Source organism: Vulpes lagopus, chromosome 4, assembly GCF_018345385.1.
Source record: "Vulpes lagopus strain Blue_001 chromosome 4, ASM1834538v1, whole genome shotgun sequence".
Classification (NCBI taxonomy): Eukaryota; Metazoa; Chordata; class Mammalia; order Carnivora; family Canidae; genus Vulpes; species Vulpes lagopus.
The window spans coordinates 73,054,908-73,081,712 of NC_054827.1; the positions used below are offsets into that span (position 1 = coordinate 73,054,908).

Here is a 26,805-nt window from a genome sequence, read left to right on the forward strand (position 1 = left end):
GCAAATATCTTCTCCCATTTTGCAGATTGCCTTTTTTATTTTGTTAATGGTTTTCATTGGCTATGCAGAAGCTTTTTAATATGATGTAGTCCCACTTATTTATTTTTGTTTATGTTGCTTTTGCTTTCGGTGTCAGATTCAAAATATCTTCACTAAGATCTATGTCAAGGAGCTGATTGCCTAAATCTTTATCTAGGAATTTTAAAGTCTCAGGTTTTACATTCATGTCCTTAATCCTTTATTTTTTAAAAGATGGTATTGGATTTATTCAATGATTCATGAATCAAGCAGCATCTCATCTAATAGAAAAGAGTGCTGATGAAGAATATAAAATGAAAGAATTTTATAGGTAGAAGGGATAAGTCTTTAATTCATTTTGATTAATTTCTGTGTATAGTATAAGATAGTGGTCAAGTTTCATTCTTTTGGATGTGGCCATTCAGTTTTCCAAACATCATTTATTAAAGAGATTGTCCTTTCTCCATTGTGTATTCTTGACTTCTAGGTTGTAAGTTAATTGACCATATATGTATGGGTTTACTCCTGTGGTCTCTATTCTGTTCCACTAATCTTTGTTTCTGTTTTTATTTCAATACCATAGTGTTTTAACTACTATAGCTTTGTAATATGGTGTGAAGTCAAGATGTGTGATGCCTCTAGCGCTATTTTTCTTTATCAAGATTGCTATGGCTATTTGGATTTTTTTGATAGTGCCATACAAATTTTTGGATTCTTCAATTTCCTTGAAAAATTACATTGGAAATTTGATAAAGATTGCACTGAATCTGTAGATTGCTTTCGGTAGTAGGGGATATTTTAACAATATTGATTCAATCCATGAGCATGGAGTATCTTTCCATGTATTTAGGTCTTCTTCAATTTTATTCATTGATGTCTTGTAGTTTCTTTTTTATTCTTTTTTTTTTGTAGTTTTCAATAGACAAGTTTTTCATCTCCTTGGTTAAACTTATTCTTAAAATATTTTTCGACACAATTATAAATGGAATTTATTACTCTAATAGTTCATTATTGGTATATAAAAATGCAACAGATTTTTGTGTGTTGATTTTGTATCAACTTTACTGGATTCATATATTAATCCTAATAGTTTTTTGATGGAGTCTTTAGGGCTTTCCATTATTATTATAAGTAATTTCTGCAAGTAGTAATAGTTTAACTTCTTCCTTTCCAAAAGAATTCTCTCTCTCTCTCTCTCTCTCTCTCTCTCTCTCTCTCTCTCTCTCCCTTCTGCCTAATTCCTCTGGCTAGAACTTCCAAAACCATGTTGAATTAAAGTTGTGAGAGCGGGTATTCTTGTGTTGTTCCCAATCTTAGAGGAAAGGCTTTAACCTTTCCCCATTGAGAATGATATTAGCTATGGATTTGTCATATATGGCTTTTTTCTCATGTTGAGGTACCTTCCCTCTATATCCACTTTGTTTAGAGATTTTATCATAAATTAATGCTGAATTCTGTCAAATGCTTTTTCTGCATCTATTGAGATGATCATATGATTTTTATTCTTAATGTTAATATGGCATCATTGGAATAAATCCCACTTGATCATGGTGTATAATCTTTTTCATCTATTGTTAAATTTGATTTGCTAATATTTTGTTGAGGACTTTTGCATGGATATTCACCTATCACTTTCTTATGATATCCTTATCTGATTTTGGTATCAAGATCATGTTGATCTCCTAAAATGACTTTGAAAGAGTTCCCTTCTATTCTACTGTTTGGAAGAGTATAAGAAAGACTGGTATTAATCATTCTTTGAATGTTTTGTAGAATTCACCAGTGAAGTCATCTGGCCCTGGACTTTTTTTGTCAGGTGATTTTTGATTACTGATTCAATCTCCTTACTAGTAATTAGTCTGTCCAGATGGTGTATTTTGTTATGATTTAGTCTTAGAAGATTGTATGTTTCCAGGAATGTATTCATTTCTTCTACGTTATTCAATTTGTTGGCATGTAATTGTTCATAGTAGTATTATTATGATCCTTTGTATTTTTGTTGTGTCAGTTGTAACATCTCTCCTTTTATTTCTGACTTAATTTATTGGAATTTTTCTTTTGACCAGTCTGATTAAAGGTTTGTCAATTTCATTTATTTTTGCAAAGAGCCAGCTATTAGTTTCATTGAGTTTTTTTGTCTCTACTTCATTTATTTCCACTTGGATTTTTTTATTTCCTTCCTTCTACTTACTTTGAACTTTGTTTTTTCTTTTTCTAGTTCCTTAAGCTATAAAGTTAGGTTGTTATTTGAGACTTTTGTTATTTCTTCAGGTAGGCATTTATTACCACAAACTTCCCTTTTAGAACTACATTTCCCTGCATCCCACAAATTTTGGTATATTTCCATCAAGGTATTTTTTTATTTCTTTTGGTTTCTCCTTTGACTCACTGTTTTTTTTAGTAACATTTTGTTTAATCTACACGTATTTGTGAATTTTCCAGTTTTGTTCATGTAATTAATTCCTTTTTTTTAAGGATTTTATTTATTTACTTATTTTTAGAGAGAGTGAGAGCATGCAGGAGCAAGCATGGGAGGACCAGAGGGAGAGGGAGAGAGAGACTCTCAAGCAGGCTCCACACTGAGTAAAGAGACCAATGCAGGGTTCAATCTCATGACCCTGAGATCATGATCTGAGCTGAAATCCAGAGGCAATTGTCCAATTGACTAAATCACCCAGGTGCCCCCATATAGTTATTTTCTAATTTCATACAATTATGGTAAAAAAAAATGCTTGATATGATTTCAGTCCTCTTAAATTTATTGAGATTTGTTTTGTGGCCTAACAAATGATCTACCCTGAAAAATCTTTCATGTGCACTTGAGAAGAATGTGTATTCTGTTGGTTTTGGATGCAATGTTCTGCATATATCTGGTAAGTCCATCTGGTCTAATGTGTCATTTCAGGCTGATGTCTCCTTGTTGATTTCTGTCTGGATAATCTATCTATTGATACAAGTGTGATATTAAAATCCTCTATTATTCGGTTTATTTCTCCTAAATCTGTTAATATTGTTTTATATATTTAGGTCTTCCTATGTTGGATGCATAAATATTTACAAATGTTATAGCCTTTTGTTGGACTGACCTCTTTATTATTATGTAACATCCATCTTTGTCTCTTTTTCTGATCTCTGCTTTAAAGTCTGTCTTGTGTGTATAGGTTACTCCAGCTTTCTTCTTCCTTCTGCATGGAATATCTTTTCCCGTCCCTTTACTTTCAGTCTGTATGTGTCCTTATATCTGAATCAAGTCTCTTATAGGCAGCATATAGATGGATCTTTTGGGATGCCTGGGTAGCTCAGCAGTTTATCATTTGCCTTGGGCTCAGCGCGTGATCCCAGGATGCGGGATCGAGTCCCACATCAGGCTCCCCTTAGGGAGCCTGCTTCTCCCTCTGCCTATGTTTCTGCATCTCTCCCTATGTCTTTGATGAATAAATAAATAAATCTCAAAAAAAAGACGGATTTTTTAAATCTATTCACCCACTTTATGCCTTTTGATTGGAGAATTTACTCCCATTTACATTTAAAGTAACTAATGATAGATATGCACTTACTGCCATTTTGTTAACTGTTTACTGGCTGTTTTTGTAGTTCCTCTGTTCTTTTCTTTTTCTCTTGCTCTGTCTCCTGTGCTTTAATGACTTTCTTTAGTGATATGTTTATATTCCTTTCTCCTTATCTTTTGTGTTTTTACCATAGGTTTTTGCTTTGTGATTACATAGATTATACTTAACAATTTATAACAGTCTAAATTGGAAGCTGGAACAAAAGAAGATACTAAAATGAAAAGGATTACTTGAAAGTCTGTTTTAGAAGCAACCAGACCCCTACCTCATCAGTCTCCACTGCCAGGAAACCAATAACTCGTTACCCCAGCCAAAGACAGGTTTTTTTCCCCAAAGAAAGTGAAACAGGGATTCACAGGCACAGCTAAAGGTGGAGGTTTCATATGGAACTAAGTGAGGTATAATGAATCCTGAGTTCTCCATGGTTTTTTTCCCTCTGGCAGCCAATTCCTCTCCCTTCAGATGGAAGATTTTCAAGTCTCTATAGAACCTGACTGACCCATGAGGAAATAATTAAAGTCTATGACTTCCAAATTTTCTCAATTCAATTATTTGGCTAGACTATTCTATAGCAAAGCTTTCCATTGTCAGTTCTCATGAAAATAATCACAACTTTTTTTTTTTTAAAGATTTTATTTATTTGAGAGAGAAAAACAGCATGAGCAGGGTGGGACAAAGGGCAGAGGGAGAGAGAGAAGCAGACTCCCCACTGAGTAGGGAGCCTGATCCTAGGACCTGATCTAAAGGCAGACGCTTAACCAACTGAGCCACCCAAATGCCCCTGAAATTATCACAATTTCTATTTGGCCTAAGCTTACCTTATTCTTAAACAAGGCCCAGCAACCAAAGATCACCAGAGATCAGAGGAATAACTTTGTTATGATAGAGGGAGCTGAAATCAAACAGAAAAACTTCAAAACAAAACAAAAACCCCAAAACAAGACAATCCCCCCCAAGAAACCTGGTATGAATATTTGCAAAGACATGGAAAAAAATATTGCAATCATAAGAGAAAAACAGGGACAAATACAAAAGAACATTTCTAAAACAAACAAAAAGACTTCTTGGGAATAAACAGTATGATGACAAAAATGAAAATGAAAAAGTCAGGAGAGAATGGAATATAAATTAAACAAAATTTCCCAGAAATAACTGCAAAAGAAAAAGAACTGTATATGAGAATGAAAAGAGAATTTTTAAGTATTATAGACAATGATTTGATGAACAATATTAGAAAGAAAAAAATTTTAATTACATAATCCAGCAGGTTTTGTAGCATGAGATAAGATCAGAAACGAACTTAATTTCTAAAAGGTCTTAAAAATACAGAAAAGCAAGTACTAGAACTCTATTAACAATCTTTCTAAATTAAACAAATTTTATGCCTGACAACAGCAAAATTTAAAAAAAAAATCTGTTACATAAGGCTTATTGGCAAATCATGACCTCGATGCACCTATTGTTGATGAGAACTGAAAAGGCCTAAGCCAGAAAAGCAGACTAGTACAAAATATATCCTCTTTATGTAACCCCCAACCCCCCCTAGTCTTTACAAGCTTCTGAAAAGGTTGGGGGAGCAATAGTGAATAAATTCATAATTCCTCTGGCTTCTCCTATGACTGCTGTGATTCAGCCAAGAGAAATTATTAACCAACAGACTTAACTTTTTTTACTTTCATTTATTATATTGTTAAGATTCATCTGGAATGTCTGTGAGGTTCTGTATGTTATTAGGTGCTGAGAGTATTTTGACAAGATCAAGTATATTCTAGCAAAATAAAATGGAGAACTGAGGCAATTAGGAAGAAATCCTAGGGGGCACCTGTGTAGTCCTAATCAATGTCTATACGTTGCAGAGGGGTGCAGAGAGCAGTAAGAATTGACAACCATTGATAATTGAATCTATAATGGAAGCTAAAAAAACACTTGGAAGCTTGTGCTTTGGAATGGCTATGTATATTTCGTTAAAAGCTGGTTACTGTCAAATATCTACTTTATTTTGGAATTTACAGATGTAATGCCCAAATGGGTGACCGTACTCTGGTAAAATGGTTTCATATTTGACACTTGGCCCTCTTCCCTACTTCCCTAGCACTTAAGTACAATTAGGTGGGGGTTGGAGTAGGATGTGGGAACTGATAACGTCTTTCCTGGGGTGACTGATGTAAAGCTAAAGATCTATATATGTAAGATTTCTGTTGAATTGCATGAATAATGATCCTAAATCTAGCTATGCATCTTTATAGGAAAGGCTTTAAAACTTATGGTCAGGGCATTATCTTCGGGTCTAACATTAATAAGCTCTAGAAACAAACGTGGATATTTTCTTCCTTGTGAGAGGGCTGGAGCCCTACAGTGAAGTGTGAGCAAATGATCACTTCAACCTAATGATTGTCTTTCTAATTGGTTCCAGGGAAGTTATATATATATTTTTCCTTTGAGTAATTACTCTGTATTTTTCCCCAGGTTCAGTGGCATTTTCTCTAAAGAGATAATAATAGAGCTAGCCTAATAGTGGAAAATAACCTCAGGCAGTCTATTTCAAATGGAAAGAAAGAAAAGAAAGAAAGAAAAGAAAGAAAGAAAGAAAGAAAGAAAGAAAGAAAGAAAGAAAGAAAGAAAGAAAGAAAGAAAAGAAAAGAAGGAGGATGAAGAGGTTATGATGACAAGACCACAACAGAAGAGGGGGGCAGGCAACACCAGTTCAGAGCCTTTCACTAGTTTCTCATGACCTCTCAGGGTATTTGCTAAAGTCTGCAGATTCTTAGGCCTGACATCATCCCAAAATCATGGTGGAAAGAGGGGTGCATTTTAAACAAACTCCCCAGGTGACTTTTATGCATTATAAGCTGATAATTATTGGCTGACCATAAGCTAGGTACTAATGTCAGGGATGCTATCCAATAGAATCCGTTTATCTTTTAAGCTTCCACCCTTCCAAAGCAACAAAGGGCAATAAAATTTCGAGATAATATAAACCCAGGGACATAGTGGTTCTGGGACTAATTTCAGACCATGGGCAGTTCTCTTTGATGTAAAGCCAATAAAGTAAGTAACAAGAGAAGACAGACCAGTAATCATGACAATTACCTCTACTGAGAACGTGACATGTGCCCAACCCTGTCCTAAGTGACTTACATGAGTTAGTCACCTTCAGTTCTCATAAGCGGTACTCAGCAATATTTTCCCAACTGTGCAGAGGAGGATGCCGAAGCTTCAGGGTAAGTAAATTATGCTACTTAACAATGCTAGTAAGAAACAGGACTCACACCCTCCACTGCTCGAACTATTACACATCAAACTAGTCCATGCAAATGGACAGAGAAGCAACGCAGACTAGAGTTGTAGCTTGAGCTGTGTCAGAAGAATTACGCAAACTTGGGTGGCCTCCCTGCCTGTGACTTTCGTTATTTGTCTGTGAAATGAGAATAGAAATGATGATGGAGTGAGAACCTAGTCGCTGTGAAATCTTTGTGAAAAGTATAAGGAGCCATATAAATGCCTGTTATCATTATATTCCTGTAATCAGGCTCATGTGAGCTAGATCTAAACCTTCCCACAAAAGTTAGAAAATAAAAATGAAGTAACTGTGTGACTGTTCAATCACACAGATAGAATCACAGGCTGGTTCTAATATCAGGAAGACAAGGTGGTGGGGGTAAATATTTTAAGAAGGTCCCCCCTTTGTCAATTTTCTTTGTGTGCCTCGAGGTCTGCTGACCGCTCTTAATGTTGACTGTTGGACACGCTGACTCATGTTTTCACACAATACATTTCCAGCATACTTCACCATATTGAGTCTTCTTTTTTTTCAGGTGCCATTTTCACAGAACGTGTTTAGAAGGAGCAAGTCTCTATGTCTTCCCATTACCTCTAACTCAGTCACTGTTTATCTTCCGCCATGAAATCAAATGCCAAATGTTCAAAGAGGAAGGATCTGTTACCCAAAGTCGGCTGTGTGAGCTGTGGGCAAATTACCTCACTCTTCTGCATTTCAGTGAACTGGAGCTAATCAAATCTGTCCTGCTTCTCTCAGCAGGCTTATGAGAAAAATGAACTGAGAATATGTAAGACTATGATAGAAGGAAATAAAAGAGGAAGGGAAGTGTACTGGAAACTAGTGAGTAGGAAAAGAGAGAGACAGAGGTGGTGCCAGAGTTAGGCAGGTTTAAGCTCTGAAATCATCTCCCTATCAAATGTCCCTTCACAACCCTACAACCTCCTCCTCTCCATTTGAAAAACAGTTTTGTTTTGTTTTTTAAACAAACAGATGTTTTCAGGGTGCTGTTTTCTAAGTAAAAATAACTATTATTTATTTGTACTCGAAAATATTGTAGGTATGTTATACATAATAACTGCATCAAGAAAGTTACTATTGTAGCTCCATTTTACAAATGAGGAAACTAAAGCAAAGGAGGATCAAAAACACATCAAAACATCCCCAGCTCTTAAATGGCAGAACTGGGATTCAAACCCAGGCAGTCTGGCTCTAGGGTCTGCTCTCATTTCTGTGCTTACTGTTTTTTGAAATAGTGTCCATCTAGATTTGGGGTCCAGTTTGTCAAATGCCAGTTTTTCCAGTCAACTCTCAACTAACCTTGCAAATAAAATTAAAGCCACTGCTTCTGCTGTGTCCAGCAACAGAGGACAAGGAGAAGAGAGAGTGGATCTCCAGCCAGGATACCCTACAAAACATTTTCTCAAACCCATTTGCCACCAGCTTTCCCACTGCCAAATTACCACCTTTACCCCTGTGTAGGTGTGGCCTCACCCTAAATCCCTGATTAGTCTGGACTGGAGAGTCAGAAGACTGTAAATAGCCTTAAATTGACCTCTTTGTCTTGCTAACATCCTTCACACCCCCACGTACAAGCTCATCTTTTTCCTAAATTCACAGCCTGGGAAGGAACTCTTGCCACCAGTTAGTTTCTCCCTAGGATTTAACAACCCAGATCTGGCGAATTCAGGTTTGCTTAAGATATTGGACCCACTGATCTTTGCCTCCTTGCTATGATATGGATACAGTATGGCCAAGTCTGGTATAGGAGAGTCTGTATGTGGCTCTGGGGAAAGAGAGGCAGACACAAATGTTCAGAGACAGGCAAATACCGCAAATACCGTAACAATGGAGTAAGTCAGACTTAAGAGAATATTGTCTTCAAACACTTGGTTCCCTCTGTTGTGTGTGTGTGTGTGTGTGTGTTTCCCCCCCTACTTTTGATAGAGTTAAGGATACCTAAACTCCACCATAAGAAAAAAATGTGGTGAATAAACGTAACTGCAGAAATTGACACTTTTTCTCTTCTCTTCAGGAACTGGGAAGTTCCTGTTCCCAGAGACATCATTAGTCAGGTAATCACCGTGTGGAAGAGCCTTAGAAATGAGAGCTACAGAGATGCAGGAACTGAGAAGTGAGGAAGAGAAAGAGAGAATGGAAGAAGGAAAGAGAGAGAGATACTTGCTATTGCTATTTAAGTCTCTGGGTACAGTGTCCTTGACCAGCTCTTTTTTCATTCTTCAATTATGCAAGCCAATAAATTTCTTTTTTCTTGTTTAAGTTAGTTTCAATTAGAATGTATGCCTTTGCCTTTTGAAACCAAAATAATTTTGATTCATACAAAGTGACTTTTGTTTTGATAGATGAAATTTTTTATGTATCAGATGATACTGTTTATACCAGTACTACCTGGGGCTGATTCAAGAGGAGGAGATGGGCAATATGGGTAAATTTCAATACAAGAATAAATTCACTATAAAAGGGAGGCACCTGAACTCAGTGTCAGAGATCATCACTGAGGAATATTAGAAAGCAGAAGAAGGACCACTGAAAGACTGGAGTTGGTCAAAAATTCTGTTTCAAGAATAATAAGGTAAATTCCATGAACCAGATCAGTGGACTACTATTAATTTCAGAACGAATCATTAAAATTTTGGTTTCATTACTAACAAAATAAATAATTGATCAGTGGCACCTAGCATGACGTAGAGCAAGTCATACTAATGCTAGCGAAAGTTAGTCCTATAGTCTCTATGTATCTAGACTTCAGCATGTCATGTGACAAGGTCTTTCTGCTATCCTTTTGAACAGTTACTAGAAAGGTAAATTGGTAACTGTTTTTAATGCATAGTAATTATTAAGTCAGTTAACTTGTATGGAAGTTTCTTGTGGCTCTGTCTTCTGTCCTGTTTTTGCAAATCTTTTTGTTAATCGTCTGAATGAAGACACCAATGGAAAACTGACTACATTTGTATATAGCATAAAGCTAGCTAGGGAGAATAATTGGATGATGAGATCAAGATTCAAAATATCTTGAGAGGCTGAAATGAGTCTTACACTTCGACCCCTGCCGGTATATACATAGATAACAAAAAACTGTACAAGTCTGGGTGAAAATGTGACTTAACAGCACCTGTGACTATAAATAGAGATTCTAGTGGACTCTAAGTTGAATAAGAAAAAAATTAAGCTAACTCAATTTTAGGCTATAGTGGCAGAAAGATAGTTTCCAAAAAGAGGTGAAATTCTTGCCCTAATCAGCTGGATTTAGCCAACAATACTATATTACATTTTATATGACATATTTTTAGAAGTATATACTAAGAGATCCTGTCCAGACAAGACCAATCAGCATGCAAAATCATTAAAAAGACTGAGGATGTTTAACCTAGAGTAGAAAAATGTTAGGTGAGATGTAATAACCTATCTTCAAAGTCTGAAGAGCTATCATATATAAAAGAGATTGAGACTTATCAGTGTGGTGCTCTAGGGCAATAATAGCATGCTTGAGTGGAAGTACGTAATGAGGGAAGATTTATGTCATTATAAGGAAGGACTCTGTAACCACTGGACCCAATTCAAGCTAAAGAAAGGACTGTTTTGGGAGACCATAAATTACCTCACTCTTGACAAGAATATTCCCAAGAAATGCTATATATTTGGGGACGTGGGGGTTGGGGGGCTTAACTAGATCAATGCTTCTCAAACTTTAATTGTATATGAATCACCAGGGACTTTTAAAAATGCAAATTCTGAATCAGTAGTTCTGGAATGGGGGCTCAGGGACTGACTTTCTAACAAGCTCCAAGTAACAGCTATCACACTGGTATGTAGACCACACTGACAATCAAGGAACTAGATAACTTTTAAGATCACTTTTCACTACTGAGAGTCTACAATTCTCATAGAAAAATGCACTTCAGGAACCTAGAAAGCAGTTATATCTTAAACTTTCCATATGAAAATGTCAGTGTTTGAGAGCATAAAGGAAGCAGGAGCATGCTTGGAAACAGAAGCAGGAATACTCCAAAACTCTCTCAGTAAATGCATGTGTTCAAAGAACTTGCTCTAAAGAAAGAAAAATTGTTAATAAATACTTGTATAAGACTACATTTAATTATCTACTTTCATAAGAAACGACCAATCATTTGGTCATTACAAAGCAATTGGAATTAATAGCACTTATTTCAATTTTAATAATTCAATTCAATATTAAAGCTGAAATTTTGCCTAGTTTATTCAACAAAGTCCTACATAATTATTCATCCACCTCAAAGTCTTTCAATGTACAGACTTTACTTTATTATCTCTTACTTCCATTTCTGTAGATCAGAGCTTTCCAAATGGTGGGATTATAGATGTCCCTTTAGATATTTGTCTTCTCAACCATTGGGAAGGCCAAGCAAATAGCTTTATCTTAGGCTCATGAGAAGAAGATCCAACTAGATTGGCATTTAAGCATTTATGATTATCACTCATTGGCCTGGCCTCAAGGCAGTGAGCTCAACCTAGCTGAATGTCTATCACCTTGATATCTACTTCAGCAACTTGCTGCAAGCATATCCCTTTTTGTCTCTACTTGTGCAAATAAAATTTTGTGTTGACAGCAGCTATAAATAAATTTGAAAAGATCATTGTTTAAAATTGTTGATTAGCAATGATATATAAGCTTTCAAACACAAAAACTGAGACAAAAGGTTATATCGATGGAAATATATTCGTATTTCTAAACTTAAATTTATCTGAATTCAATATTATATCTTTCCTTAAATATTGTATTTTATTTTCTTATCAAAGTTGTATCATATAAAGGCAATGTGATGAATCTCTTGCCATATGATCTCAAATCCCATACATATGTCCCCAAATTTCTTCCAGTTTACACCAGTTTGCCATACAAATACTGATATTTTCTTTTTTGAGAAATATTACAATAGGTAGATTCACTACTCTAATATGTTCTTTTACCAAATATTTTCTACTTAAATTACAGACTAGTTATTTACAGATTTTTCTTAATATATAGTTACTGTTACTCAAAGGAAACAAGTAAGCTTACATGACCACTTAAAAATCTTAAACCTAAGTTATTTCCTTACTCCTCCTATGCCTCTTGAAAATATTGAGATATGGTTCTGAAAGGCTAGCAATGTTCTTTTTCTTGACCTGAATGGTTACATAGTGTTTACCCTGTCATAAATCATTGCACACATGGTTTTGTGCACTATACTGTACATATTTTATGTCACAGTAACAAAAATTTTTTTAAAATTTGTTTTCTAAGACTAAGAGATATGGTGCTTATAGATCTCTGAGTATATTCTTACTTCCTGCTTATACTAGCCTTGCTTTTATTACTTGCCAAGAAAACTTAATAAATGATTAACTGTATCGCTCGGCAGTTGCAAGCAGTCAAGAAAGGCATAACACTCACTTGATAATTCATAATAGAAACACTGTTCTCTTTAGTTTCTAGATTATCCTGTTTTCTATATAAATTAATCAGATGAATCAAATGCTGTTCAAAGCAACTTAAGTGTGATAATTGGCTCTTTTAATTCATGGTATAAAATACAACACTGATGGGCCTGGAGGTTATTACCATTATGCACATAACAGAATAGGGCTAGCCCTTGATATGACAAAGACGAATTCTATACTTATTTGCATCTTTTGCTTTGGCAAACGTTCATTTCTTCTGCATCCCAGAAATTGTAGTAAATCAGGCCCATAAGATAAATTGAGACAATTTCCAAATAAGTTACTGAGATTATATATATATATATATATACATATATATATATATATATATATATATATAGTTTGGATGGCAATATTCTGCTTTTGCTATGAGAATTTAGTTTATCCTAGGAGGCATATCAATCAAATATTTCCTCCAGGTTTGTACAGTGCGCCATTTAACACAAATGCTTCACTAATGAGACACTCATTGCCCTACACTCTGCCAACCCTATTTACTTGAACAATAATAAGAAAGAGGCAAATATATTCCTTCTCTAACCAAACTTACCTTTATTAAATATGTGCCAGGAGTTTCTTTTGCCTTGCCAGCACACAGTTAGCTGTGAGAATAAATATCCTAGAGAGCTTGAGAGCTTGAGGCCACAACTCAAGCTGAAACATGAAGGGGAAAAAAAAGAAAGCTCACCCAGCCATCAACACTCACACATGTGAATCTACAGGATAGAAGAGCTATTAATCTGAGCCCATTCCACAACACCTTAAGTGAGAGTTAAAATTATTATTATTATTATTATTATTATTATTATTATACACTTAACTGGATCACATGCCTTATTAACATTAACATTTATTTTTTAAGAAGTTTTATGTTTAAAGAAATTATTGATCTAGTCTACATTTCTGAAAACATGAAAGCAAATGAAGAATTAGCACTACTCAGTCTCATCCTCCACCTAGTCTTATTGCTTCCTTTCTCCTCAGTCTCATATGCCCTCTTTCCAATCTTATGCTTTTTCTTCTTTCTCTTATAATAGGCTGCGCCCCCCGGTGGTTGGGAGCTTAAAAAAAAAAAAAAAGAAGAAGAAGAGAAAAGAAAAGAGAAGAGAAGAAAAGAGAAGAGAAGAAAAACCTTTCACAGACAAGACATTTAACGCTTCACAATTCTACTTTTGGGATGAGTCCATCACGCTCCTGGGAGCTTGAGGTAAGTAGTCACGATCAGGAACCGAACCACACTTCCCCCCTGCAGTCAGTTTCCTATTTTTTTCTATTTAAAGAGGGGAAGACAGATCAAATGAGAAACAGCTTGGTTCTGGAGAGCTGCACAAGGACCTCAAATTTGTTGAGGCTCAGCAGGAAGGGCCGCCCTGGCCGCAGCCGCGCGGGGCGCTGTCCACTCCGCGGTGCTGAACACTACGCCCGGGGCTTTGCCAGGCAGGTTAAATCCCTCAGGACCCAGAGAGGCTCAGCCAGCCAAGGCAGACTGAATTCATTTCTGGGGTCCATGTGGGGGTGGGTAAGAGGTGCGGGGGGGTGTGGTATTTAGATTCTCGCTTATTCTCTTTCCATGGGGGAAAAAAAACCTCTCCCACAAAGTGACACTGAGCATTTTATGGAAAAGTAATGGCACAACTTCAGTTTAAAACCAAAGTGAAGAGCCCTACTGAGAAAAAATAGAAAGTTCAGAGTTCACCTGCTCTTTCTCTCCCTGAGTTAACACAACAGTGTATGGGTCCCTAGACCCCACTGTTGACAGTTAAAGAAAATAACTTTCTATTAAAAATTATGTGATTAATCATTTTCCTGATAAGCACAGCAAAGGGGGGGGTGATACTAGGTTTTGCAATATCTAGAATAGAATTTTAGATATTGTTTTACTGAGTGGAGAAACTGAGGAGAGAATGAACTAAACTTGTTTTCTTTAAGGTGGTTTCTTTTTTTTAAGATTTATTTATTCATGAGAGACACAGAGAGAGAGAGAGAGAGAGAGAAAGAGAGAGGCAGAGTCACAGGCAGAGGGAGAAGCAAGCTCCATGCAGGGAGCCCGACGTGGGACTCAATCCTGGGTCTCCAGGATCATGCCCTGGGCTGAAGGCAGGCGCTAAACCGCTGAGGCAACCAGGAATCCCCTTTAAGGTGGTTTCAAATGTTAGTTAAGAATACATTTTTAAAAGTATGGCTTTAACAATGCCTTCCTGATGTGCTTATGTTCTTAGGCAATTTAGATCAGAATCTGGTCAACAGAAGCTTCCCTCCTCTCTGCTCTACCAACCTCTGTCCGATTTCAGACTTAAGACCCCTGTTCTTCATAGCAGGTGCTGATATCCACAGGGCTCTTATAAGAACTCACCTCCTTCCTTTCCTGCCCCCCCCAACCCGTGAGATAATTAAGTAAATATTTTTTTAAAAAACGGACAGAAGGGAGGCAAAGTGTACTGTAACTCCCAGCCTTTGCTTCTTGGTAGTAACATTCAAATAGGGGCACTTCTCTTTGAGAAGTGAAGGTGTTTCTCATGGCTACAGAATTTACAGTCAGGGAACAGACTTAACTGATCCCAGCAAACGGTTCCTTCCTTTCCCTAATCCTTCCCTGCTTATTTTAGCCGATTCTCCAACCCCCCCGGGAATACCATCCAGATCTTAGTCCAGGTAGATCTGACGTCAAGAGATGGCTTTCGTCGATTTGACGTGTAAACACTCATTTCCATTCCGGCTTGGAAGGGCTGGGGCTCCACTCAGCCGCGAGACCAAAGAGCGCTCGCCACCGCCCAGCCTCTCCTCGCGCGCCTCCTATCTCTTTGCAGAGCCACCGGGAGCGAGAAGTGGTCCAGAGTCCGAGGGGGAAGAGGGCTAGTGTTTCTAGCTTTTCTCCTTGCTTGCTTCTTTCTCTTGCTTCTTTTCCCTCATCTCCTTCTGACTTGTGTGCAAGCGAGCGTGAGAGCCATGGAGCGAAGAGCCTGGACTCTGCAGTGTACTGCTTTCGCTCTCTTTTGCGCTTGGTGTGCATTGAACAGTGTAAAAGCCAAGAGGCAGTTTGTGAATGAATGGGCGGCAGAGATCCCCGGGGGACCGGAGGCAGCTTCGGCCATAGCCGAGGAGCTGGGCTATGACCTTTTGGGTCAGGTAAGAGTTTGCACTTTCCAGAAACTTTCTGGGGCCCACGGGGACCGGCGGGACTGAAGTGCGATCTCCCAAGTGGGAGCCCCAGGTCGCACTCTCCTGAGCCCAGTGGGCGAAGAGCAGGAGCTTCTGCAGCTCTCGCCCCTGGCGCGCTTGGAGAAAGAAGGCTTGCATTATTTATTGTTTGGGCTGGAAGCAGCCAGGCAGAACGAAGCCGCTGCAGCTGGGGAGAGCTTATTCTTGCTGTCGTCCGCTTTGGCATTTAAATCCATTCCCGCGTGGTTTGGGAGGAAAAAAAAAAAATCCCTCCACGCTTGTTCACCTAACTTGAGATGCACGCAGCTCTTACCAACCGAGCGCCCCCGGGAGAGGCATTGCGCTCTGTCCCCTGGGACTCAGCTGGGCTCTGCGTCAGGAGCCGGCTGTTTCTTTTTTTTTTTTTTTTTTTTTTCAATATGGCAGCATCAGATCCAAGTCCTGATGCAAAGGGGTCAAACGGGCTTGGCGATGTGCGCCCGCAGCCTTTCGGGCACGCCCAGGGCATGGGAAGAGCGCCCGAGGCCGGGACTCGGGACCCAGAGGCTGGGGGCCCGCGGAGCAGCCTGGGGAGCCGGCGGGAGCAGAGGTGGGTGAGACACGCGGGACCAACTCTGCTCACCTCAGCGGGGAGGTTTGGGTCTTCCCGGGGAACTTGCAAAGTCTGAGCTTCCCAACTTCGCTGGGTCAGTCCGCCTGAAGGGTCAAGCTGCAGAAATGACTGTGGGGGCAAGGTTTTCTTTCTTTCCTATCCTTCAGCCAAATGCCTAATAGCTTCCTCAAGGCGAGGGTTTCAGTTTCTGATAAGAACTTGCCCATGCTAGGGAGAGCTGGTTTAATAGATAGTTGGGGGGAGGGGGGAAGGGGGGTAAGGCATTACTAGAGTGACAGCTTAGGTGTGCGATTCCGGGAGAAACCCCAGGGGGTGTGATTTTTAATCTAAGCTTTCCTTTCCCTTGGCTCAGAATCAAGCCCTCGCCCCTTGCCTTGGAAGTGTGCCTCAAAGCGGGGGAGGAGGGAGTTGTAAAACATTTTGGCGCGTTTTTTTTTTTTTTTTCTGGAGGTGGTTGGAGAGATGCCGCTGAAGTCACGGATGAGTAATCGGCGTGGGCGTTGGCGATTCCATAGATCGAATCCGCTTGGGGAATACGCCTCTCCTTGCCAGAGGCTTCATTCTCTAATTTTATGAGCCAAATTGTCTTTAAAATGCCCAGCAGAAAAGCCGGTCCCCGCGTCCCAGTAGCAGACCAAGACTTTTTGCTTTTGCCTAGATTTTGTTCTGTACCAAGGCTCTGTTTTGGGGGCTGAGGAATAATAGGAGGAAAAGAAACTTTCAAGGAATCAAGAAGCTAAAGGAGAGATTTTTAGTAACAAATAACTGGAATTGCATGTAATTGGTGTAATAGAAGTTGTACCTGGATCTCAGTATTTGTTGATTGAGGGATTTAAGAGGGACAAGAATTGGAGAGGAGTGAAAAAAGAGCGAAGTGGAGGAAACATTTGTACAGGGTTCAGGAAGAAAAGTCAAAGGTTGCCAGGAGAACACTGTGAGAGGTAGAAGGCACTCAGGGCATAGAAAACAGACTGTGGGACAGGTGGAAGATTCAAAGAGAGCAGCTTAGAAGAAACTGCAGCGAACTGTTGGGATCTAAGGAGAGTGTGAGCAGTAGGTGGAATTGTACTGGTAGCTACTGTGGGCAACATGGAAATCTTGCCCATCCTATACAGGAATAACTGGGGACTTGATCCTATGTCTTTTGGGCAGCTGAATGGCACTGGTAACTGTGTGGAAAAAGACTGGGTAAGAGAGCAAAAATATCCCTTTTTCCTCTTCTCACCTGTTAGCCCCAGACATATATCCAAACCTGCACCATTCGTTATGGGAATTACTTTCAAAATCACACATCCCAAACCAAAAAACAAATCAGTATTCTTGGTAGGCTCTTCAAAGAAGGGATGGAATGATCACAGGAATCTTTAAGAAATAATGGGGGGAAATCTATATCTACATATGATTTGCACGTGATAGATTTTTTTCTAGCCATTTCCAGCTAAAATGACATTACTAACAAACATTTTTAAAATAAAAATTCTTTGGAAAATACTGATAGTGCTTTCTTGATTCTGTTTATCTCTCCCGTTGTTTACAGTAATTTAGCATCATTACCCTGAGCTCCCAAAGGCCTCGGGATAAAGATAGAATTAGAGAAGTGACCAGAAGCAAAACCAGTTGATAACAGAGAAAGAGCTAAGCATTGGTGATATTTTCTTATGGCTACTCTTCCCTCTCCCCAACTCCATGTATATACAGAACGCCTTGAACTAGTGGAAAGTCAAATGGTCTCTACTGGTAGCTTATAACAATTGTCACTATATTTCAGTGACTATATTTTATAACAACAAGAAGTTATTTTAGCTGAAGGTAACACTGACCATATATAGTACCCAAAGGGTTTGCCAGCTTTCCACAAATTATTCTCTGATAGGATAAATTTGATAAAGAGAGTTTTTTAAAGAAATGTACCTACACAGTATTGTTACACAGGAAAACCAATGTAGTTCCTCTGAAATGTGTGAAAAAGAGGTATCACTAATCCCCAAGTATACCATTAGCAAAAGTGATGATATTGTAAGCTCATCTCACACAACACAGTCACGAGAGAGTGAAGGCGTCTATCAGTGTCTTCCTCCTAAAGAATGGGCTTAATAAAAATTGCCTGTCTCTAAGTTACTCGGGTTACAATCTAATCCATATATACTTATTTTGGAAAGTTTTTATTTTAATATTTTTCTTTTATAGATTGGATCACTTGAAAATCACTACTTATTCAAACATAAAAACCATCCCCGAAGGTCTCGAAGGAGTGCCCTTCATATTACTAAGAGGTTATCTGATGATGATCGTGTAAGTGTTGTGCATTTGTTTTCAAACATCTACTTTATGATTTCCAACAAGAGCAAAAAGTTTGCAAATATGATTATTTTTTAGCGGTCACAATTATCTGTAGTGTTTGTTATTTCTACAGGGTTATCACTGCACATAATAACTGGATTGGATTGGATAGGCTGAGTTAAACGTTTTATATATATTATATATATATATAATATGTTTAAAATACTAGCTCACAAATCCAGTCTAAAAGCATGAAAATGAATATTGAAAACTAATGGCAGCTCTAATAAAATGTTTACCAATATAATCAATTAACAACCTTTTATTATATGCCTGTTATTTACTGAGCACTTTAATGTCCAATGGAGGGTGCCAAAGAAATTTTACATATGAACATGGATTTTAAAAACATTTCAGAATAACTGAAAACATATCTTGCCATTTCGGTTTGGTTTCATTATATGGGGAATTAGTGTTTATGAGCAAGTTTTAAATCCATGTCTTCATGAGCCAAGTGTCTCTATAAGTATTGTATTGCTTCACTGAAAGCATATGATATCTTTTTATCCTGGTTTGTATATATATTCAATGATTAGGCAAGAGCAGGAAATGTCTAGAATGAATATAGCTAAATAGTGTGAGGACAATTTGAACGTACATCTAGCGTACCTATTGATTTTTGAAGTCTGTTTTCAAGATCAGCATACATAACAATAGAAATGGTGACCATATTGGGAGTATTGAAATTTGTGTATGCATGTTGCCTTTTCTCAAGAATGTGCCATACTGGTAGAAATTTATCCTGGCTGGCCTGTTTTCTGTTATCATGATTTCTGTTGCCTAGGACACTCCAGAGAATTATGAGAGATAGAATACATCCTTTCAACTTGCTATAAAGAAACTATAAGTGACAGAAAGGTGATAAAACTATTGAAAGGACATGGAATTTACAAACCCTGTGAAATAATTTGCAATTTTCTTTGTTCTGAAACTGATGGAATTTTAAATGAAAGAATAAAAAGGCAAAGTATCAGGGTAGGGAATGACCGGACCTGGGTAAACAACAACCACACCTAGGCAAAGAAGGCTGAGTCAGGACCACGGACAGCGAACCAGAGCTGCTATGCACCCAGGGCTTTTACTCAAGTTCATGGCTAGATACGTGAGACTGAATCAGAGGCTCAACATTGGTTGAAAAGTTCCTGTCCAGTGAAGTCTTCCTTTTGCCATCCCAAAGCAGATGACTCATTGCATGGGCTCTGAAAAAGTAGGACAACTTCCAAGATTCTGGCTAGGCTTAGTCCTTGAGCAAAACAAGAAAGAGATTTCCTTGTCTGCCTAAATGTATGCCTGACATTGATGCACAAGGAAGTCAAACTGACCTCCCTTCTCATCTTCACAGAAGAAAATTGGTCACAGTGGAGCCATACCTGTGATTATTACTACAAATATCTCACTAAAGTGAACAGATGGCCCAGTTCTATTCTTTAGCTATTTCTTTAATAGTTGATTTTGGGGCAAAAATCTCAAATGATAATGAAGAAAGACTAAGAATTTAATCTCCAAATTAACTTCATAAAAAAAGGAGTCTATACAATCTTATGAAAAATTATCCCCACGATAACTTTTTTTTAAGGAAAAATCCTAGAACCCATAGAAGCTAGCAATTGAAAGTTGGACTAGATGATCTTTACTGCTCTTCCCAAATTGAAAGAATTATTTACAATTAAGAACATGGTACCTATTTTATATATAATAGAAAGATACCACTAATTTCCTCTATTCCATTTGGTCTGCTCTTATAGAGATTAGCATGGGATTTGGAGTTAATGACATGAATCAGAACACTGTTTCCAACAACTGAATGTTTATCTGATCAGATGGAAGAGTGCCTCTTCTTCTATTCCATTTTTTAAAAATTGCTTTTGATTTTCACTTTATTGCTCTTTTTTAAATGGGGGATAATATTCTTTCAAAATAGCCTTCTGAAATGCAGCAATAGGCTATCTTTACAAGTCTGTTAATGAAATCTCCAACTGTAAAAGACTCTCTATCAAAGATTAGTACTTGTTCCCTAGCAGCCAGTTTCCAAAGACTAACTCAGATGACAGGCAGTATATTCCAAACATTGAGGTATTTTAAGCCAAAACAATTAAGCTTGAACATATAGGTTCTTTAAAAGTAAATTATAGCAATTAATGTCTAGCTTTCAAGTCCCTCCCAATATTTATATTAGGTTTGCCATAGATATTCTGATTCAAAATTCAGGACAGTCTTAGTGGATGGTTTTATCCTTTAGCAACAAATTATTTTTTAGTTTTTATTTTTGGATCTGACTCATGAGTATTCTCACAATTAACTAACCCCACCAGACACTGAACTGTCATGAAGTGTACAACAGAGAGGATATGTTTTGGGTAGGAAACAGTCATGTTGCCCAGCAAAATGAGAGCATGGTATTGTTTCATAATGAATATAACGACAAGGTAGTCCCTCACCCTCTCAGGATCTCGAGTATAATAGGATTATGCCATAAATGTTGGAAAGGTAATTTTTGTACTGTCAGATCTCTTTGCATAATACATAAGACTAAATTAATGGTAAGTGTGCATGGTCAGTAGTACTCATTCATCACCCTGGATCTGTTTCTTATATTAAATACTCTTAAGCAGGAGCTTGAAGCACAGAGGAGCAGGTTTTCCGATCTGCAAAGACACAGCACCTTTCTTGTCTTGCATAACATTTGCAATTTTTACCTTTTGCAAGTGAATAAAAAGAAATTAAACTGTAAGAGCACCATAACAGCAGTCTCTTGAATCTCTTAGCTTGTTGACTCATTCCATGAAAATGGACAAATTTTCAGCTACAAAACCCTAAGACCTCAATAAAAAATCAGTATTATGGTCCATTTGCTGATGAAAGGAGGCTAACTTTTACTTCTACTGGAATCATAGTGTAAATAATTTGAGGGAATCATCACTTCACTGACTCCTTCTCCTCCCCCTAAAGGTACAGTTTACTCTAATAGACGGAATATTCATCTCCCCAGTGAGCAATCCCTTCTCACTGAGCTGCCAGCTTGTCTGCAAACGAAAACATTTTTGAGCTGCCTCAACTCTGATGGGGAGGGTACTAGAGTCAGTTAGAGGGAAGACGGTTACACAGAAGTGACTATTGCTGATTTTCTGGCCATAAAATTCCTTGTAGGTGATATGGGCTGAACAACAGTATGAAAAGGAGAGAAGTAAACGTTCAGTTTTAAGAGACTCAGCACTAAATCTTTTCAATGATCCAATGTGGAATCAGCAGTGGTACTTGGTAAGTACTTACAGAAGGACTGTATACGACCTGAGCTATTTATTTTGTTATATCTGGAAAATAGATTTTTTTAATGATAAGCAATTTAATAGAGGGCTATGTTACCTGGAGATTAGGGCTGATGGGAACTTCCATGATCTGGAACTGTTTTACTAGGTGGAAGTGTCTGAACCACAGTTCTTTAGTTGCTATGAGAGGAAAGATTGTTAATTTCTTCTCTTAAGCTTATCTGAGGTAAATGCAGAAGAATCATGTCTTGCAAGTTAAGAGTTCCACAACAGCAATCATGGAAAAAATCACATTTGGTCAAAGTTACTCTTGAGAACCTTTAAATCACCCAAAGGGTACAGTGAACATGATTCAGTATGTCTGTGTGTGTGTATTCATGAATATATATATAATGAATGGCAATTTTTACATGCCAAGAAGTGAGAATTTCTGAACTAAGCTAAAGGAAGGAACACAAGGAGAGACAAAAGACATCTACATGCAGATATCTAGACTTGCAAACTACTTTACTTTTAAGATACCAAATCCTCATTGGTCTGTGGGCATTGAGTAGAGAAATTTTAAGTGCTCTTTCTGGCCTGCAGAGTGTTTTCCCTTCCATTTTAATATTAAGCCTCATGGCAGTAATACCTGTTGATAGAAGTGGGTTTTGTCCAGAACATAACAAAAGATAAGTTTTCATGACAATCCTAAGCTAAGGCTTAGACATCTTTGTTGTATAAAGGATGGGAAAAGGGATCAATTCCTCTTGATATTCTCTTAACCTAGGCAATACTTGCTCATTGCAGTGGAAGAGACTCATTAACATTTGTGTATTGACTATATGCCAAATACTATTCTACGTGTTTGACATAAATTAACTCCTTTATTTCTCACATTATATTGTAGATACAATAATTATACCCATTTAGAAGCTGAAGAAACAGAGACATAGGCAAGTTTAGTAACTTGCCAGAGTTATCTGTTTACCAGTGGTGGGGCCATTATTTATGGCTCTGGAGGTCATACTCTTAACCATCACACTGTGTGATTGATTGTTCTTGCAATTGACATGGGAATCTTCTCTGGCTTTGTCCAAATATCTATGTGTAGTTCCAACCTCCTGTGATTTAGCTTCATGGTGCGCTAGTAAGTTTTTTTTAAGAGTTTTCCCCTACTGGGGCACCTTGATAGCTCAGTAGGTTGAGCATCCAACTTTTGATTTCAGCTGAGGTCAAGATCTTATGGGTTGTGGAATGGGCCCCAGGTTGGGCTCTGCATTCAGTGGGGAGTCTGCTTGGAGATTCTCGGTCTCTGCATCTTCCCCTACTCACATGTACACACTCTCTCTCTCTCTCTCTCTCTCCATATATATATATATATATATATATATATATATATAGTGAATAAATACATCTTTTTTTTAAACTTTTTTTAAAAGTTTTATTTCTTTGAGAGTGTGAGCAGGAGCAGGGGGAGGGGCAGAGGGAAAGGAAGAAGCAGGCTCCCTGCTGCTCAGGGAGCCTGACTTGGGGACATGGGGCTCCATCCCAGGACCCTGGGATCTTGACCCGAGACCAAGGTAGAGGCTCAACTGACTGAGCCACCTAGGGGCCCCGAATGAAGACATCTTAAAAAAAAAAAAAAAAAAGAAAAAAAACCAAGAACAGTTTCCCCCTACTTCTTTCTGAGGAGAATCAGCCATGGGGAAATTTATTCATTGACACTTTTGACTGTTATTATTTATAAATTTCTTACTGTTCCTTTCTCCAGAAACCTGACAATTTTCTAAGGCATCTCTTTCACATGCTTGGAAATGTGTTCATCTCTCTATTCCCTTGCTATCCAGCTCTTCTTCCTTATAGTCCCATACACTTTAACTATCAGAAAATTCATCTGAAAAAAGAAACCTCCAGGTCTCCTCTCATAGATACCTGCTCTCTAAATCACCCATACTTGAAAAAAAAATCACTCATACTTAGAAATAGGCAATTAAATTTCAAGTTCTAGTGAGACAGCAGCCTCCTGGGCATTCTAGTTTCTGCATTTTTTTTAGAAAAGTTATTAAAACATCCATGAATGACTGGGAACCAGATATTATTAAGTGAGTTCAGTATGGCAAGGGAGGCTCAGGATTTGGGGAAAGATGGGAACATGGAACATCAAATAGAACTTTGGTAGATAAAAAGCTTGAGCATGTCATTACAAATGAATGAAACTTAGGGATAAACTTCTTAGAAGCTATGTAGCTCAATGAGAAGGGGCACAGAGTGATTCATCCTTTCAAGTGATTTTCCAGTGGAACAACTGGGAAAAGAACAGTACTTTGATGATTCACTTGGCCCTACAATCAACTTTGTTTTTTATTTCACCTAATCACCTTCTTCTAAAAAGTAGAGTGACCTAGGGGGAAAAAAAGATGGGTCTTCAGACTAGAGTTTCAGTTCTCATTTTGCACAAGTAAATCATGATTTTGTCAATTCTTTGTTTTCCTTTACCAGCAAGATACTAGGGTAACTGCAGCCCTGCCCAAGCTGGATCTTCACGTGATACCTGTTTGGCAAAAAGGCATCACAGGCAAAGGAGTTGTTATCACAGTACTGGATGATGGCTTGGAGTGGAATCACACAGACATCTATGCCAATTATGTGAGTCTGGGCCCTCCCATGACTGCAACTTAGGGAGATGTCTACACAGACACGTAGACAAGGATTTTCTTTGCTCAAATGGAACAGTGCTCTAATTCCGGCCCTGAGAATCAGGGCTAAGGTTTTGCTCTTCCCTCACCTTCCTGCCAGCATATATGAGCTTTTTTGTATCAGTGGGTACTGAAAGCATTCAGTGGAGCCAAGGATTTTACAAAAGCATTTGTGTTGAGGAAATGGGGAGGCACCTATACCATCTGAATTATTAAAAGCCATTCAGACTGTACATCATTCAGTATTTGGGGCATTAAAGCCATCAAATCAGGAATAATGCCTGAGATCATTTTTACAGTTTTCTTCCTCACATCCTTTATAGGTGAATATCTCTGACATCGTGCAAATTCAAAATGTATACCACATAGTGCAACAATGGCAAGCTGAGAAAAGAAAACAAGTAAATGAAAACTACTTACTTGTCTGTTAATTTGCACATGATTATCTTAGGTCTTTAGATCAGTGTTTCATCTTTAAGATTGTCCCTTGTCTTTCATCCTTTCCATTCATTCAAAGTTCCCCAGCTAAAGAGCAAAGGAAAAGGGAAGAAAAAAAAAAAGATTATCTTTCAATAATCTTACTGAAAGATATGGAAAATGTAGAGAGGAGGCAATAGCGGTAATAGAATTCCTAAGTGGGAAATGTTTAAGTGTAGCAATCTGTTTGGAAAAGGAGGTGGGACCTAGAAACTTGTCTTAAATTTCAAGCACACTCTCTTTAATAAAATTACATGTTTATTTAGTGTGACTGGGAAGGCTGAAGGAGATCACTGTGGATCTGAGCCCCACCCCACAGTCACCTATTTGCTCCTATAATCATACGAGAGTTGAGTATCTGTCAGTAACTATCTCTATATCTTAGTTAAGTCATTCAACCTCTCTGAGTCTGTTTTCTCACTTAAAAAATAACATTGTTGAACTAAGTAGACTCTGATTCCTTCTGGTTCTAATATCCTATGAGTTTCAAAGAGTTATATAGGTTTTGGTAACATTAGCATCCAGAATTGGATGCTTGCTAACTTTTCTTTGTACATCATTTATGCCTGGTTTATAGGTATAATAAATGATCAGCAACTGGGCCAGACACTCTGAAATGCAGACTTTTGAGCTATAATCCAGGATAGAGGGGGTAGGGGTAGAAGGCTTGGGAAGTGCTACTTTTTAAAAAAAAAAAAAAAATGATGCTACAGGGTTATTTCTATTGTCTCTTTAGGATCCAGAGGCTAGTTATGATTTTAACGATAATGACCATGATCCATTTCCCCGTTATGATCCCACAAATGAGAACAAGTGAGTAAATGTGGATTTGGGGGGAATATGTACTTTAAAATGCTTTTATCTTATTTGAGAAAATTACACTATAAATATGATCCGCATTTCAGCTCTTAGAAAAGTTTTCATGCACACCATCCATACCACAATATTTTGTTGCTTTTAAAACAGAATCCAATGCTTCTCTTTTTGTTTCTTTTGGCTTATGGAGCCATATTTCAATTAAACTTTCTTCTTATATTAAGAAATGCTCTCCTCAAATGATACTGAATAGTTATAGCTTTAGAAAGAATGCTTAGGTCATAAAGAGTAAAATCTCCAGCCCATCCTCTCTAACCCCAATTCCTCTATGAATCCTTACTATTAGCACTTATTTGATGTTAGTTATGAAAATAAAAATAGATGACGATGACAAATCCTCATGACTTCTTTTGGTGGCCACAGCCATGCTTACCAGTTCCCTCAGAAAAATATAGCCAGATACCAGACAACAGAGATGTACTCTGAGGCCCGGTCCTCAAATCCAAAACATTTTCTGGGCACAATGGACTAGTCAGCAATCTCTCTCAGAGTTTCTGCTGAGTATTGTAAGGCTAAAGGGAGGAGAAAAAGAATATCTTCTGACTCCTAAAATAATTCTCCCTAGCAACCACAATGTGATGAGGAAGCCCAAGAGCCAGAACTGGCAAAGCAAAAGGCCAAATAAAGAGCCAGAAGCAAGAGACTTTAACCTTTTTTTTCCCAGCCACATGTTCTCAAGTGCCCATATCCAGGTGAGAAGTCATCTTTTGCGATGTGTCTCATAACTTCAAGAAGACTTTCATATTTTCTTCTTCATTTGCTCAACCCAGAGGAGACTTGCACCAAAATAGATCAAAGCCCAGGCAAAATTAGGGCTTGTTGCTACAATTGGGATGGGAAGATTGTATATGAAATGCTTTCATTTTCTCTCTATATGGTTTTCTCTCTTGGACTATTATCCAACTTGGATTAATTGATTTTTTTTTTCATTTGCTCTCTTTCCCCCTCTTTCCCTCTTCCTTCTCACTATTCTCACTCAAAATTCCCATGTGGCTGGTACAGTAATGTTGACCTAACATTTGTGTCTTTGGATGGTTCACTCCACCAAAGG

At 37.9% G+C, this 26,805-nt stretch overlaps 1 protein-coding gene across 1 annotated transcript in view; it reads left to right on the top strand.

Annotated features, from left to right (window-relative positions):
- The first annotated feature begins 15,067 nt into the window (after window positions 1-15,067).
- Window positions 15,068-26,805, top strand: part of PCSK1 (proprotein convertase subtilisin/kexin type 1) — a 41,144-nt gene continuing 29,406 nt past the window's right edge. Inside the window, exons 1-5 of the mRNA XM_041753894.1 lie at window positions 15,068-15,471; window positions 18,305-18,409; window positions 21,605-21,715; window positions 24,205-24,351; window positions 25,615-25,691. Of these exons, the coding sequence (XP_041609828.1) occupies window positions 15,292-15,471; window positions 18,305-18,409; window positions 21,605-21,715; window positions 24,205-24,351; window positions 25,615-25,691 (620 nt within the window). The 5' untranslated portion in view covers window positions 15,068-15,291. The remainder of the gene's footprint in view (window positions 15,472-18,304; window positions 18,410-21,604; window positions 21,716-24,204; window positions 24,352-25,614; window positions 25,692-26,805) is intronic.